Here is an 18,008-nt window from a genome sequence, read left to right on the forward strand (position 1 = left end):
GTACTTAACTTACTGGAATACCGTCTACTTGTGACACAAAACCAATTTCCATTTGCAAAAAATCATAAGAGACTGATATTTCAATATTTGTATATGTTACAATTTTCAAATTGTAACCACAAATTCTCCTTCACACAGTAACTTCAGATGTTACTATTTATAATTATGAAATTGTTATAGCATTATTCATAGACAAATATTAACTAAGTCAGATAGACAAATCACTTGATATTTACATTATAAAGACAAACCAGGAAATGTATCCGGTCAAGCAACATGTTCTCCTATTTGATTCTTTATGACAGAGACCATATTTTCATCAGATTCTGATAAATAAATCATGTGTTATTTCAAATGACAAATAAAATTTGAGGGACAGGAACATTGGTCTGAAGGTGAAGGTCATTTGAAAGCCAGACAGTAATAATGACTAGAAGGTGAAGGTCACATAGCAGCAGGACATCAATTCTTATGAGAATGCGATGGTCACAAAAAATAAAGCTTGAAGTTTTCCAAGTAACGTACAATCTGATTTGTACTTAGATGTATGTTTTAACTACATCCATGACTGTGTATGCTGATATTTACAATCTGATCTGTTGGTCAAATCTGTACGTGACTTACAATCTGAACTTTTAATTTGCCTTTGTGACTTTGATATAAATGCCCCCTGCCATGTGAAATTAGTTTCAGTGTTCTATAAAAAGTTACAACACACACAAGGTACTAAACTTAAAGTTGATTTTAATATATTCATATGTTTTTTCTGTATGTTATTACCATCTCCATAACATATTGAATGAAGTTGCTAAGTGATTAAATTGAATCAGTAGCTGATTTTCTATATATAGCAACAGTGACCTTGGCCTTGACCTTGGAACCCTGAAACACTACAATGTCCGAAGTATACTCATACTTGACCTTTGCATAAAGTTTAACCAAAATCCATGAAAGAATGAAGTTGCTAAGTGTTTTAATTGAATCAGTTGATGATTTTCTATATATAGCAAGTGTGACCTTGGCCTTGACCTCGGATCCCTGAAAGACAACGATGTCCAAAGTATACTCATACTTGACCTTTGTATAAAGTTTGACCAAAATCTGTCAGAGAATGAAGTTGCTAAGTGTTTTAATTGAATCAGTTGATGATTTTCTATATATAGCAACAGTGACCTTGGCCTTGACCTTGGAACCCTGTAACACTACAATGTCCGAAGTATACTCATACTTGACCTTTGCATAAAGTTTCACCAAAATCCATGAAAGAATGAAGTTGCTAAGTGTTTTAATTGAATCAGTTGATGATTTTCTATATATAGCAAGTGTGACCTTTGCCTTGACCTCGGATCCCTGACATACAACGATGTCCAAAGTATACTCATACTTGACCTTGGCATAAAGTTTAACCAAAATCCATGAAAGAATGAAGTTGCTAAGTGTTTACATTGCATGGGGTCGGGACAGGCTGGGATGGACATGGGAAACACTTTATTCCCCCCCCCCCCCCCCCCCGGGGGGCATAAAAATCATGTGACTTACATTCCAACCTGTAGGTCAAATCTGTGACTTTTAAATTTCATGTTATGCCCGTAAACAATATGACAATAGGTCAATGAAGTGATTTTATAATTATCAGAAGGCATTCAATTTGATCTGTTCGTAAATTTGATGACTTTTATTAGTTTCATTTGATGTACAATCGGACAGGTATGGTAGGTCAAATCTATGACTTTACAACTTTTATGTGACATTGCTGATACATGTACTGTCTAAGTTAATTGTAGCTTGTCCACTTGGTGACTATGAATTTCAGGCCGAAAACAGAGTTCCTTGTGTTTCCTCTATCACCCGCAGAAAGAATAGGGGTAGGTAGGTGAGGCAATTATTTTTTTGGAAAATATTTGACCATGATTATATTGAGCAGGGGTTCTGACTTAACAGTGCAAGCATTATATCACTAACTGCCAATAATAACATTAGGGAAAGGCACAAAAATCTAGGGTAGCTAAAGGTAGGATTAACCTCTACAATATGTAGGCCAAGTTTGTGATTACATATAACCATTATAATACAATCTGACAATTGAGTTTAAATATGAGTGTCTTGTATGCTATGTGACAACTGTTTGTAGTAAAAGTTCAATTACTTCATAGTATACTTATTATATATATGCAAGTGATTGTAATTGGATGACTTGTAATTCAAACCCATCTCTACGTCCAATGCAATCAGGCTGATGATGACCTATGGGTCGAATAAATGGTTTTCCAGCCAAGTCATTTGAACTTTAAGGTCAAGTGTAGTCCCATGCCATGTGACAATTACACATGTAATCAAGTTTCCAGGAAAGATCAATAAACGATTCAATATGGGATATTCCCTTGAGACAGAGAACTTTGCCAGGATTAACACTTGGCCTAGAAATATGCAACAAAGCCAAAAAACTATAAAACCCATTTTGAACTGCCTGCAGATAGAAAAATCTGAAACACTGAGAAAGCTTGTTAAATAACAGATATATAAAACCTGGCAAATTAATACAATATCAGATAAAAGATTTTATCCCAGCCATTTTCTGCTTATTCTACAGGAAATAACAGTTATCATGCTCTTTGTTTCATTTCCCTCAAAGTGAAGGGAATCCTGTGTATTGGACTTTATGGGTATAACAGGTTGTGCCTAATGAGATCATCTGGTAATACTCTAACACTCTACCAAGCATGTATCTCTTCCCCAGCCAAAAGCGCCGGCCACCACAACCCATTATCTCAAGGCTGACCAGAGACTCTGCACCATGTAATCTCATAATGTCAATAACATACACAGACTTCATGTATCTATCTGTGGTTTAACACGAGTACTGTGGTTTTTAAAGGCTAATAAAGAAACATGTGGCTATTTCTGCTATTTCGAGTTTTCCTAAATATCTACAATGTAAGTTCTGGAAATACTTACTCCTGTCAGTTGGAGAATTGAAAAGTGTCTAAACCACCCATGTAATATGATATCCAATAAGCTAGATTATTATCAGAATCAGGTATTTCATCCCTAATACAGCTGACCTAAATATCTCTAGAACTGCATTGTATCAAAGAAGTTTGGATGCTAAATTACAATGTTTATAATTAGCTCCCTGAGTACAGAATGTTACATCATTTCCCAGTCATTAAGTTTGTGTGCACTCATGTAGATAATAAAAAGAAAGCACTTCTTCTGATAAAATGTAAAACATTTCCTATTTTCATAGCCCTTGCGTAACAAAGTAATGAACATTACATCCCAAAATCTAAGCGTAAGATTGGATCGTGTTCAGATTGGATAACAACATCATGACAATTACAATCTGGCAAAACATTAATAAAATTTGTGAATTCCAGAGGTGTAGGTATAGTTTTAGATTGATAACTGTCCGACAGTGTGGGTGAAAAATCCACTAATACACATCAATTAGTTTAGGCATGTTGTTTAGTGATAACAAGACCGGTCAGGATGTTAACACTATTATACTTATTAATAAGTACGTAAGGAAGGAAATGCACTTCACACTGACTTATGCTCTCTGCTTTATTTTAATTTGATAAATTAGAAATTTAGCCAACAATTGTTATAATTGAACCCACATCTACCAGCTTACCTAGGTTCAAATTGAGTCAAATGCTTTAGACCCTACGGCGGTCCAGAAGGGAACAGATTAAACATTAACTTCTGTCAGCTAGCTTCCATTGAGAGTGACCAGAGGACATATTTAAAATCAGTTTGTCTTGATGTGAGATAAACACAAAAAGAATTCTGAAAATGATAGTAGACCTTAATTACCAGACTTCAACTACAGTATTTTGGGTGGTATCTCTCATACATTTGAAATCTCCATACAGTCAGCTGTCTCCCTATCTTGATTAATACCTTCTAAGTTATTGCCTTAAGGAAATAAATCTAGACACCAATCAAATATTTGGTTTACCATAAGATCAACAAATTTATCTTGCAAATTCAATTAATTCTTTGAAATAAAACTTCCTTTACTTTTACTTCAAACGGAAATTAAAACAGCACCAAGATTACAGGCAAAACGCAAAGCCCTAATATCATCCACAGTATCTTTAATTTGTAAAACATGGTGTATGTGTTGTTCTTGTAACTGAATTTAATTATCATGTTATAAGGCTACATTGGAGCTGGAAATGGATATCATTTCTCCTTTTTTCCCTGTGTCTCATTTTGATAAATTGGATTGGGAAAACAAAAGGATTGGACATCTACCAATGCTTAAATAAGTCCTTTAATTTTTTTTCTTGCAAATTAATACTGAAACTCAATAACAGAAGTTTTCTATGGCTATTGGCTACTATTATAATGTTATCTGGAATGTTAGTAGCTCAAATCAAACAAAAATTGCCTGGTTTGTATGAATACATATAAAAATCGTATTTGACTATGGACTATCACAAAGCTGTACCTGATGCTACATCACAACAATTTAACATAAAAAACTTTACCTATTTCACAACAATTATGAAACAAGTTATTTCAACTAATATTATTCACTCTTGTTGGCCCACGTGTTAGTGTACTTAATGTTGGAGGAAACTGGAGTACCCGGAGAAAACTCATGAGGTCGGGCAGTCGACCCCCATACCATTTCACATCGGATTGGAAAATTTACCCTGGCTGCCTTGGTGAAAAGCAAGTGCACTATCCACTGCACCACTCGACCACCCTTAGACGACAATTTGAATATAGACATAGTACAAGAGGCACATGGGTCTGAGCAGTAATCCAAGTGAAAACTTCTCTTTGAGTATATGTTCTGTTTCTCATCATCTAAGGATCACTTTATGGAATATTGGTGAAAATCCACCTATGAATTTCATAGGTTCAAAGGTTTTGCACTCTATGGTCCCTTATGGCCCTGTCACTGACAGCACCTAGGTTACCACCTCTTTTTTCAGTATAGATTCTGATCTTATCATTTCATGAATAAAGAAAAAAAAAAAAAAAAAAAAAAAAAAATTTTTAAAAATNGAATTTTTTATCAAAGTTCAATATTTACACATGTGCAGTAACTTGTGTGAAGCAAAATTTTGACAGGTAAACTTATTATACTTTCCAAGCATTTTTTGTCCTTACCAATCAAAACACAAAGAATGTGAATAGGAATGATCATTTGTTAGCAAACAATGTTTAAGGCACATTTAGGAAATGTCATTACAGAAAGCTATAACCTCATCTCTGACTTTTTTCAATGGAACCGTTTAGACGAATATAAAAAAGAATGTCATGTGAAATACATCACAAGTTGCTTTCACTTGGAAACACCATTTCTTTTTATCATCCGAGAGGACAACAATTACCTTTGATTTATATGGATGTCTGAAGTCCTTTGAGATTTTTAGGGAAAAAAACTATACAAAGATGAGTCCTTTCATCTTAATCTGTCGCAATCAAAGTACATCGATCATTACTCAGTGGTCAGGAGCTAACTATGGCTTCAGATCTATACTTATTTCTGTTAAATAATGGAACACCGTTCGGAAAGTCAGGACGCAGAAAATCTCAAATAACATCATTGTTCAGAAGACACAAAATGATATCTACCACCATGGCTAAAGTAGGAGAATCCCACTAGTTGCTCTGGCTTCAGTTGTTAAGGTTTATTGGATAAGAGGAGAAGCTCACCTAATGCAGCCTTCATAGGAACCACAGGCCCACATGTATGGTAGTGCTGTGCCATCCAAATCACTCCCAGGATCTGCCACGCAAGCTCCACCAGTAGGATTGCTATAGTAAAGTAGTGTAATAAAGATATGTCAGAAATCCGGAGACGCTTTGTTATGAGCATTATAATGACCAAACATGGTATCTTCTACCTGGGGAATAACCCAAATATGTTATCATGGTAATAAAACATTCATCACACAGATAATGTGTTCAGGTCAATTATAAATACCAGATCCTATTTCATAGATTTCACATCACAACACCACTGGTTCATAGTTTTATACCTTTATCGTGAAAAAAGGTATCGATTTATCACCATTTGATTATTGTATGGTCTAATTGGCTAGTTCTGGCAGAAAAAAACACTAAAAAATGTCTGTAAGATAAAAATCCCCCCCGCTGCCATGTGGAATTAGTTTCAGTGTTCTATAAAAAGTTACAACCACTTTGATCTCGATACCCTAAAACATGCAGACACACAAGGTACTACACTTAAAGTTGATAAATTGATTTTAATATTCATTTGTTTTTTCTGAATGGGTTATTACCATCTCCATAACATACTGAATGAAGTTGCTAAGTGTATAAACTGAATCAGTTGATGATTTTCTATATATAGCAACAGTGACCTTGGCCTTCACTTTGGAATTCTGAAACACAACAATGTCCAAAATATACTCATACTTGACCTTTGCATAAAGTTTGACCAAAATCTATGAAAGAATGAAGTTGCTAAGTGTTTTAATTGAATCAGTTGATGATTTTCTATATATATAGCAAGTGACCTTGGCCTTGACTTTGGAACACTGAAACACAAGGATGTCAGAGGTATACCCATATTTGACCTTTGTATAAAGTTTGACCAAAATCTGTGAAAGAATGAAGTTGCTAAGTGTTTAAATTAAATCAGTTGATGATTTTCTATATATAGCAAGTATGACCTTGGCCTTGACCTTGGATCCCTGAAACACATTGATGTCTGAAGTATACTCATACTTGACCTTTGTATAAAGTTTGACCAAAATCTGTCAAAGAATGAAGTGTTTACATTGAATCGGGATGGGATAGACATGGGCAACACTATATGCCCCCCCCCATTTTATTGAGGGTTGTACCTTTGTATAAAGTTTGACCAAAATCTGTCTAAGAATGGAGTTGCTAAGTGTTTACATTGAATCGGGACGCGACGACGCGACTGGACAGGTGTTTACATTGAATCGGGACCAGACAGACATGGGCAACACTATATGCCCCCCATTTTATGGCGGGGGCATAAAAATCACACTGTATTGAATCTAAAATTAGACACATTTGAAAATTCTATATTACATAGATATAATACCAATTGAAACAACAATCTCCAATTCCATACCCTTTAACTAAAATGGACAGGATAATTGTTTTTTTCTTTAAAGAATTTGAAAAAGAAAGAGTAATTTTATATTTGTAAATCAAGGAAGGAAAATCATATAACGTGTAGGCATCATTTGCTTCATCTGCTATCCTTTGTATTGTAACTTAGTGAAGGAATATCTGATATTTGGGAATTATATAGTATTCTGTAAAACCTATCAGAAGCTGATCACATTATGCAGAACTGACAAAATATGTTCACATGAAATAGGCCCAGGGCTATAAATCAATATCAAATAAGTTATTAGTTATCAGAGTCTTCAAACTGTTAAATTGATATGCAATGGAAGATAAATATCGCTTCCTCTTGACATTGAGAAGATTTTAATTCTCCTGGCAGTGGTGCACTAACATTACTGCAATGAGTTTATAGGGATTACTGTCTACCGCGCTGTTCTATGATGCACTCCAGATATGATTCCATATTCTTGGTTGTCTCAGATGCTTCAAATTTGGACTTATTTGTTAGTTGCAATTGTTCAATGAAATGCATGTCATTTTCTATTTTGGTAAAAAAAAAAAAAAAACCTGTAACAAAATTCATCATCACATGATTGTCCAAAATTTGATATGCATTCTTTGATGCAAACAATAAGTGAAATTATAGTGAATTCTAACATGATGCAAGAAATATCTGGTATCCTGGGATTTATACCTCAACACCCACTATATTCTCTAAGTAAAATTATCATTGACCTGTCACACAAAATATTAAATACACTGCATCTGTTGTTTTGAAATTTAACTTGTATTGCTTACAGTAAGCATTGTACTGGAGCTGTAACATAATGCTGGAAATGTCTGGAATTTTTCATAATTATACTGCCAAGCTTATATCTCAAAGCCCACACCAAATACAATTATACGGAACTGTTACAAGATGCATGAAACGTCTGGTATTTTGGGATTTTAACATGTTGGAATGATTGCAAATATATCTCATTCCACAACAAAAAAAATCAATTACTTTTCTCACTAATGTCTGGTTCCACTGACATTTAATATACAGAAAAGGGTCAGTATCCTTGAGACTTCTTTTAATATAGAATACATCAATTTATAAAACGTCTAGATTCTAGACAAATATTTTGTATGTAAGGGGTTTGAGAAGAGTTCTGTGTGGCATTAACAGCATGCATGTCTTTGGACAAACATGTTGAGCACACATAAATCTAAGTTATAGCACATATACAACCCTTTCTCTAGGTAACAGAATGTTTTTACGCCACAAATCCTATAAAATGAATATTGACGAGACTGCTAAAGTTTTAAAATCCTGTTTTTTACAGTAAACAGCAGACTGTGTATCATTAAACAACTTACCAAGTCTGAAGTACAGGAGATATTGCATGCACAGCCTGGGTGATGGGTTGAGGATGGTGCCTCTCATGCTCACACCGAATATCATACCCTCCACCAAAATGTTGCCTGCAAGCATGCTTAGGTAGCCGATAAGGTAGTACTTCAGGTTCACAAGGCCCACACTGCATTCTTTGTGTAGATCGAAGTCATAGTTCCCGGTTACAACACCCAAGATCACTGTCCTGCAAATAAGCAAAAGATTTTCTGTCAAGCTTTGAAGTTGGAATCATCAAGAAATTTTTCAATGCAACTTTTATTTGTGAAGAACAATTGTATTTGAGATTATATGACCAGATCTAAAGTGATAATTTCAGAAATAACTGCATTATGTCCCAATGTGACAAGTTATTATTGTTAATTCCAATACAGTATCAAGTAATTTTGTATTGCCACATGGCAATGCGAGGTATTTTGATCAGCAAAGTGATATTTGGGGTCATTATGATGTTCATTCACATTACTTACATAATTTACCTCCAAATATTAATAAAGGTTGCAAATAATATGTAAGTTCTGAAATATTTCCTGTTGTGTAAGGTTGCTGAAAAAGTTGTTTTGCATCATGGTCAGTTATCACATTGGCCATGTACCTGAATGCAACTTCAATGTCATTGATACATTGGTCTTCAAAGTAATTGGTGAGATCAAACACAATTTTGCTTGAATTAATTAGCTACATGGATGGCATCAACATATCACACACTGACTTACACTATATCTTGAGCCCTACCCACACTCATACTAGATGTAGTAGTAAATCCTGATGGTATGGTACATATGATTCTGTTTTCATTGTGGTCTACTCAATTCCAACACATTAGTGGGGAAATATCACTATGACCATTAACTTAATTTGTTAGATTCATAAATTAATTCTACTCAGAATACATTTTGTGATATTAATTCTAAGTAACATATAAGCAATTGGATGCACTTAGTGAGAAAGGTAGAGGCATGTATGTATTCAGATGAATAATGAACCTCTTCGTTAGTAGGAAGAGTCACATGTAGGAAATGTTAGATTTATTAACATGTATATAGCATGTGTTTGCAATTACTGGTAATAGTAAGGTCAAGTAGGTATAGGACCAGTCTTCACTGAACATAGCATGCACCAGTCTCAAAACATCTCTAACCTTAGAAAGTTGATCCAAAGCAGACGCTAATATTTACATCAATATCATTTCGAGGTCTATGGAAATTTTTTTTACTTCAATTTTATGTGAACTCCCTCCATTGTGCAACTACTCATTGGTACATCTATAAATAATTGTCTGCTGAAAAAAATCTATGTTCTTAATTACTTTTCTTCCCAAGAACATTCTTCGTTGTGTGTGACGGTATTGTGTTGTTGTACAGTACATGAAGAACGCTGTCCTACTTGTACAGGAAATGTTTAAGCCTAGCTTAGAACTGTCAGTCCAATTAATTATACTGTAATACATGTTTGAGCACAGACAAAGTACATAAGGGAAAATAGCAACATCTGGCATGTATACTATAAACTTGGTGACTTACTATACGATGAGACTATTGTGACAATAACAGCAATGGGACTGGCACAAATATGTTTGATTGTTGTCAGTTATAATAGTATACCTAACAACAAGTTTGGCTGATTACCTACACATGTTTATATCAATGCCTTGGCTTTATTTCATCTTTGACATGCAACCTTGCACCAATTGTGAGGATTTTGTGGCATCATCATAATAGCATCAAAGTGTAACTTTTTTTTACCTACATTTTGTAAATATAACCAATATTATATAGCTAGGATATCTATAGCAGTTTGATGATTTTACATGGAAAAGTACAGAATAATCCAGAAAACCAGAAACCAGTACTCAGGCACTCAAAATGGGAATCACTGGTTATAAGATTAAGTGACATAGCTCTGGTGTGCATCGTACACAGCTGTCTTTCCTAGTTGTACCATTACATACTAGGTTTACTGATATCAAATGAGAATATTACAATCCATTCAGAAATACAGGTACTAGGAGTCACAAGCATAGGTTCTAACGACCTAGATTCAGTTGTGACGTCTTGGCTGGATCTAATGGCAACCACATACCAAGTAAGATGATCCAGCATGAAACAGCATATAATTAGAAAAGCTTTAAAAATGTTTTACTTGACTGAGGTCAGATGTCAAAATATAGGTCTAGTGACCTAGCTTTAGTAGAGACAAGAAAAATCTCATGTCCAACTGCCCGAACAGTAGATTTGGTTTTATGAATAAGTGAAAATTTGTGTATATATAATCTCCTTAAAATGGCCAAGAGGAAACTGATCTATTGAATACTACTATATGCACATCAATATATATATATAAATCTTAATAAAATAACTTTTGTCTGTGAAGTAGAAATACTGTATAGTAAAGACTTGTTGGAGCTATTTGTTAGGAATGGAAAGAAATATTATTCTAATTGTTTTGTTGTAAGTTAACAAAACCATTCAGAAAACTGCTCACCTCTAATAGGTTTTTTGATGTTATGAAAACTCAGACAAAATGTCTGTCTTTAATGTTCCTTTTAAAAGCAAAAAAAAATAGGATAGCATATCACAATTTTTTTAAACATGACACTTAATTGCATCAACAAGAGTAACATTGATATGGAACATAACACTATGTCAATGCACCATGCCAATTCTAACATCCTTTTAAAACTCATTGTACATTTCTAACAAAGGGATAAATTAATTTGAATCTTTCTGATGCATTCATAACAAAATGTATGAAAATCTTTAAACAAGAAAAACTCTAAATTTGTAATGAAGTACTCGGTAGTTTAATTATTTCTGGGATGTGACAAAAAGGAAAAACAAATTTGTAGAGCACTTATCAGTAATTTTACCAGCTAATAATAATATAATTTACAACATTTGATATAGCGCCCTATCTAGCTAACATAAGCCATTCTAAAGTGCTTTACAGTACATAGATATACAATTAATACAATTAGTATATACATTAATCAATACATTTTTGGAGGAATTCGCTGGAGCTGCCTTATCTGGCGCTAACTACTGCCTATGTGTGAATGCCTGCGTGTGTGCTGGAGATGTATTGTGTTCTGTTTGTAGTGGGACCGTGCTTCCAGTTCCAACGGTATCATTTATAGTGCCACCCCAGACCAATTTATACTCCACCTGGGTTGTTGGAGTTGTGTGAGCAGGAGAAAAACACTTTCTCTGAATATCCATGCTACGACGACTTCAGGGATCGAACCCCAGTTGCCTGCATGGAAGGCCAGAGTGTTAACCACTCGACAATCCGCCCAGCTGAAGGAATATATATTAAAAACACAATTTGTAAAATAGTATTCAGTAAAGTTTAATTATTTCTGGGTTATATGGAAAGGAAAAACATATTGTACATAACTTCACCAGCTAAAGGCATTTTTATTGGATAAAGTCATATTTCCTCTAGACGTTCCTGAGTGGTCTTCAATTAAGACTGTTTCGCTTAAAGTTGTTATTGAGCTTCAATATTGTCTTTGTATAGTAGTACAAAATACAAGCCTATATAATGACCAAATTTTATTAGGATCTGGTCATAAGTGGTTTGGTTTAGTTATTGTCAAAGACTGATCAGTAATTCATCTTGAAGAAAACAGATTATGGACAGTTAACAGATGGATGCTCCCCATAATGCAACCTGTTTAAACCAAAATCCTGTAGACAAAAGATTTTCTAAAATCAATTACTTGCATGGAGCCTGTTATCAGTTCTATACTTAAATAATATTCCGTTTGTTGAACTGTGTCAATAGTATTTATTTGCCAATATGAACTCATAAACTTATTTCTGTCTACTGTGACATCATAAAACGATAATGAAATGAGTCAGATTTCCATCGTAATTTATGACATCACAATGAAGACAATATAAACAGCCAACTTAAAGGAATTGTACTTAAAAAATGTCATTTTCATTTTAGCTAGTTCAAATGAAAGCTAGAATGTGTCTGTAAGACATGAATGCAAGTTAGTGTCACATTTTGACAATTTGCTATAAATAGTGACATTAATAATACAAATTCAAATAAGTATCTCATACTTAACCTTTGTATTAAATTTGTTGAAATTTGTTAACAAATTACACTAGGGCAATATTCCCAATGGGAAAAGACTTGTTTCATAAATCTCAAAAATGGTTGGACTCTCCATGAGGGGGGATTCTTTATTTTACATATATGTGAAGAGGCAAGTAGGGTTGAAATATGAATTATAATGACTGTGGTAATGTATTTTGATACAGAAATACAAAAAAGAAACTCATTTAAGATCCTACTTGCATAAACTGTATACATAACATGTATCAATGACATTATTTCTAAAGCTTGTGCATAGATACTGCTGGGAAACTGCACTGGTACTTGTACATGCCAGTATAGAACAACGTTTCATGAATTATTCATGTATACATGTTTAGCTCTCAGACATGACATGGATGATGGTCCTTAAAACAATCTTACAAGCTTAGGTTTCTGAAACCAATCCTCTGTTTATACATCCATCAGATCCAAAGCTTTAAGTGCTTTTCTATATTTCATCAAAATGAAATTTACAAATTACAGGAAAAACTAAGTCTGACTTATCTATCTGAAAATATGACTATCATACATGTATGTGTGATGTATTGATAAAACAGGAATTTTCTCTACGGTTCATCAGTCATGCAAGGCTCGGGGACAATTCTATGTAGACAATTAAATTTTTACACCACGCCTAGCATCAGTAAAAATTCAGGACTATAGCCAACCATAATAGCAATTAGGTTAGTATGTCACTATGTAAAATCCAAGGTAGCCTTTGGTGTCAAAGTATTTATCCAAAATTGTTTGAAATCTTTCAGTAACATCTCTACAATTCAATTTTCATCACAATTATTCCTTTCATTCTTAAACTCATGACATTTTAAAGATTAAAAAGTTACAGCTTGAAAAGGCTAGAGGAATGATTTGGGACAGTTGAAACATAAACATCAAGTAAGTCTCACTGAAATGTTGTTAGAAAATATATTATAATCATGTTTAGAACATCGCCACAATGAGCCAACCTCCAAAAATGGAAAAATCATCACTTCATTTCTAGGGCTGTAATGATACACTGCTGTGCACCGAAAACCGTGCTAAATTGCTTCGGTTCGGTGTACGATAATGTTTTTTCCGTGTTTCGGTTCGGTTCGGTTTTTAGTATTACCTGACTTCAGGAATTTAACCATGCATGTGTAACGTTAAATTTGATTGGCTCGTAAGATAAAAGCTGTGCAAAAGTTGTTGCTGTTACAAAACTTTGCATAAACAAGCATGCAACATGACAGAGCTTCAATTTAAAATAACTCCCTCTTCCTTTCGCTCGCCTGTTTGGCAGTATTTTAGATTCCGGCTAAATGGAAAATCACTCTCCACTTGCCGCATATATTTCGTTGATGTAAGTTACAAGTCAGGGAACACATCCAAACATGGCGACGCATTTGAAGTCAAGAAGCATAACATTTCATCATCCTGTATCTTATCCAAATGTATCGTATCGTGGGTAGATATCGTGATACGTATCGTATCGTGGCATAGGTGTATCGTTACAGCCCTATTCATTTCCAGATTTGAAGAAAATAAAACATTGACAGACAGACTAGCTGTCAACAAGTGTGAAGTGTGAGAGTAGATCAGAACCTCAAGATCAATTGGCTGTATAAGAACTACTTCCGCCAATTCAATTTTTGTACATGACTATTGCGACCAGACAGCAGACCTACTTGAATGCATATATTTACACACAAGGTGACAGTATCCAAAATGGATCCCCAAGCCATTATTGTCTTCATTTATTGAAAATACAGTAGATGAATTATAAGCGAAAAAGTTCACATTCACCCCTTTGAGGTGAGATGTCAAGAATCTCAATCCTGGGAGGCACAATCTTTAATTCAATAATTGCCAAAAACCTGTCAAAAATGGAATTTGGCAACTGAAGAATCTTCCCCCTCGAGTTGGAATTTCCTTGTCTCACCCTCAAGGGGGGTGGGAGGTAGATTCTATTAGTCTTGCCTGCAGATGACACAGCTTCCTTTAGGTGTCCAATATTTACACTTGACCGCATGTCAATAATCTACACTGTCTTTTTCATTCTCATTTTCAATCATCCATTAGTAGTTCTATAATGAAGTTCTGTTTTTGAGGTTTACTGTCCACTGACCACGCTGTTAAACACTGTAAGGGTCATCAGCGAGTCAGAACGACAACAGCCGTTAGAAAACTATTATTCAAGTCATGTGTACCATGTAAATTCTCTTAGATCTATTGACCAGTTACCACAACATACAAAATGTTTTAATAGCAACAACCCTTTAGCTAAAGTCTATAGTAATAGTGCTGGGCTACAACATTCGGACATGTTTTAATATCAAAATTATAGAAAAGCTGGGGATTGATCATGACAAAATACCTTCCACCTTTTTTATACTTGCTGACGAATCCAAGCTGTTTGTGATTTGACATTTCATGTTAACAAAACACTGAGTCAAACACATTATGTGCAAACTTTCAAGCATTTTCTTTGCCACAGTATTGATAAGAAGTTGAATGTGGTTAGTTTGCACCATCCATTCAACAGAATACTTGTCAATGTACTATATATTATAGGTGAATGTGCACAGGCATATTTTTGCAATTGCACTTCAAGAAAATTTTAGGGTAGACTATCAACATTTAGCAGATAACTTTAGACAAGAAACAAAATGTTTCATAATAAGTTCATGTTTTGAAAACTTATAGGTTTATTTTTATATTGTTTTATTGTGTTGAATAGATTCAAATTCAAACGAATAAAAAGTTCAGTTGGGTAGGTGACCCCAAAAGTGGGACATAGTGAACAGGGATATTATTGATTTCATGACAAGAGTAAATCCATCAGTTTCTATCTTACAGAGATGCTGAAAGGTTTTCCATGAAGTCACCTTCTATAAACCTCCCAGAGGAGTAGTCACTTTTCGAGTTTAAATTCTGATTCTTATCATCTAAGGATGATTTTATGAAATTATGAAAATGGATTGACAATTTTTAAGTTTCAAAGGAGAAGTTTTCTTGAAGATTCTGCACTTAACACAGATTTTGGTCCACATCACCAGCTGATGATTACCACTAAATATCTTTAAAAGAATTGTGAGAAGTTGAAAAATATGTCTGTTTATGGACAATGGATACAACAACAGACGAACAACAACCATACTAGATTACCTGAGTGACTTAAGTGACTGACACCAGTTACCTGAGAATGCAACACAATAGAGTACTAGGTATGTGCAGACTATGCAGACACTCGAGACAGCACTGTATAATACACATAGTAAGAAAGATGTAACACTGAAGCCTTGTTTACAACATGCCATTGCATCAAACACATGGTGCAGGTTCTTGTTCACAACACAAAACCAACTGTGGGCCAGAACCTAGTGGGGCAGCTATCGAACAGAACAGAGATATATAGCCTAGCAATACATGTTACATGTCTGAGAGGATGTGCGTTTAAGTGTATGATTCTTTGAAGATCGCACAAACAAAGGTTTGTAATCCAGAAGACTTAAGTAAAGAGGTATTCCCATCCTAAGCATGTCAATAATTGAAGATAATGAAAAAATACAGAAAGACTACATAATGTCATGAGGGCAAATCAATTTCTGAGACTACGCCCGGACAAATATTGCCATCAGAAGAGTAAACAGTGTGTACAGAAAAATCAAACACTATGATCTCAAATTGATTTTTTCTGTACTGGCAGAACAATATAAACCTACCACTAGTGTGACATTGGGATCAAGATGACAATAGGCTGGCACATAGCAGCTCAGGTATATGACACAATCATTCATGGAGGAATCCCCTGCTGGTACTGACATCCTCTATCCTCTAACATTAATCAAATAAAGCAAAAGTATCTATCTCATGTTATGCTATATATCTTTGTCTGCAGACTGTCTTGATTTCCTAGATTTCATGAACAGTAATCAAATGAAGGAATTGTATTTCATTGTTCCACTATCTGTGTCCGTAGACTGTCTCATATTCATAGGTTTCACGAACATTCAATCAAATTGACAGAATAACCATAAATCTCCTGTTCTACTATATAATCATATCGAAGTTGCGAGACTGTCTCATAACGGTCTCACAGACTTCACATATGATAATCAAATAAAACATATTCTCAATCTAACATTGCACTTTATATGTTATGAAACTGGTTCATAAGACAGGCTCGAGTAACCATAAAAAAAAATACAGATTGTCTGCAAATATTAGTACATTTCACAGACAACTGACATTTAAGAAATTTTAAGCTGTCTCCAAATATAGATAAAGATGATGCCGACAACTACAATTACATATAATTTTAACACACTAAATTGTAGATGTTTAAGATAATATAAATATTGGATGTGTATATAATATGTCTAAATTTGATCATAAAAAAAATATTTACAAAAGAAACATATTTAACATGTATTGGGTTGTATAATAAAGTGTTTTCTATTTTTTATATTTAATAATCTGTCAGAAAACAGATCAATACTTACAGAATAGCAAAATTGCATATATATATATATAAAAGCACAACAGATTGAAATTTGTGTTGCTCAACCTTGATGAAAACTACAAACATCAGACACCTTTTCTCAAGAATATGGACCTCCTTTGTCCAACTCAAACAGAATATTACCATGGTTCAGTCAACTTAGTCTGATAAAAATGATGAATCTGTTTAAAATATTTGTGTTACAGTCTTCCATAAAAGAACTGAAACACAGAATTACAGATCTATGGAGGATCACCATAAACAGAGTTGATGGATTAACTATGTCCCTGTGTAACTTATAAATAACAGGAACTTTTGTCTAAACATAAATTTTGCAAAAAGAACTGATTTTTAATCCTATGGATTGGAAATTCATCATCACCCTACAAATACACAGCATATACATTGTATAATTACTCTGGCCCTGACCATGAGCTAGAAGACATTTTCTTATGAAACTGTTGCATGAATTAGTGACCCTGACAATTTACCTGTCTTTCCTGTAATATTTGTATCACTATATGTCTCAGACTGTCTGATAGGCATCTACTTTGGCTTTGTATCATTGCCAAACAATTAAAAGATAACTTCTTACATAATTGATGAAAACTGCTCAAATCTTACATGATTGATGAAAACTGCTCAAAGTCTAAGTTCTGAAGGCTACCAATCATTTCAGAAGTAGGAACTATACACAGTTCATCAAGTGGAGAGCTATACGTAAAGGTTATTGCATGGTTTTCGAGTAACAAGGGATTTATTACACCCGAGCGAAGCGAGGGTGTAATAAGTCCCGAGTGACGAGAAATCATGCAATAACTGGCTTACTGCATGCTTCCCAACTCGAACAAAACAGAAAAGTTGAGTAAAAAATGTTCACCTGGACAATCTTTTTACCTACCCTACACTGCAGATAATTTACATGTACCT

The 18,008-nt window shown here is 34.3% G+C and overlaps 1 protein-coding gene across 3 annotated transcripts in view; it reads right to left on the minus strand.

The window, feature by feature from the left end:
• Positions 1-18,008, minus strand: part of LOC110451579 (sn1-specific diacylglycerol lipase alpha-like) — an 80,670-nt gene that overhangs the window by 59,674 nt on the left and 2,988 nt on the right. For all 3 annotated transcript variants that reach the window (XM_021499683.1, XM_021499682.1, XM_021499681.1), the window contains exons 2-3: positions 8,455-8,675; positions 5,677-5,778 (exon numbers count right to left, since the gene is read on the minus strand). In XM_021499683.1, the coding sequence (XP_021355358.1) occupies positions 5,677-5,778; positions 8,455-8,675 (323 nt within the window). The remainder of the gene's footprint in view (positions 1-5,676; positions 5,779-8,454; positions 8,676-18,008) is intronic.

Source organism: Mizuhopecten yessoensis, unplaced genomic scaffold, assembly GCF_002113885.1.
Source record: "Mizuhopecten yessoensis strain PY_sf001 unplaced genomic scaffold, ASM211388v2 scaffold6135_1, whole genome shotgun sequence".
NCBI classification, from domain to species: domain Eukaryota; kingdom Metazoa; phylum Mollusca; class Bivalvia; order Pectinida; family Pectinidae; genus Mizuhopecten; species Mizuhopecten yessoensis.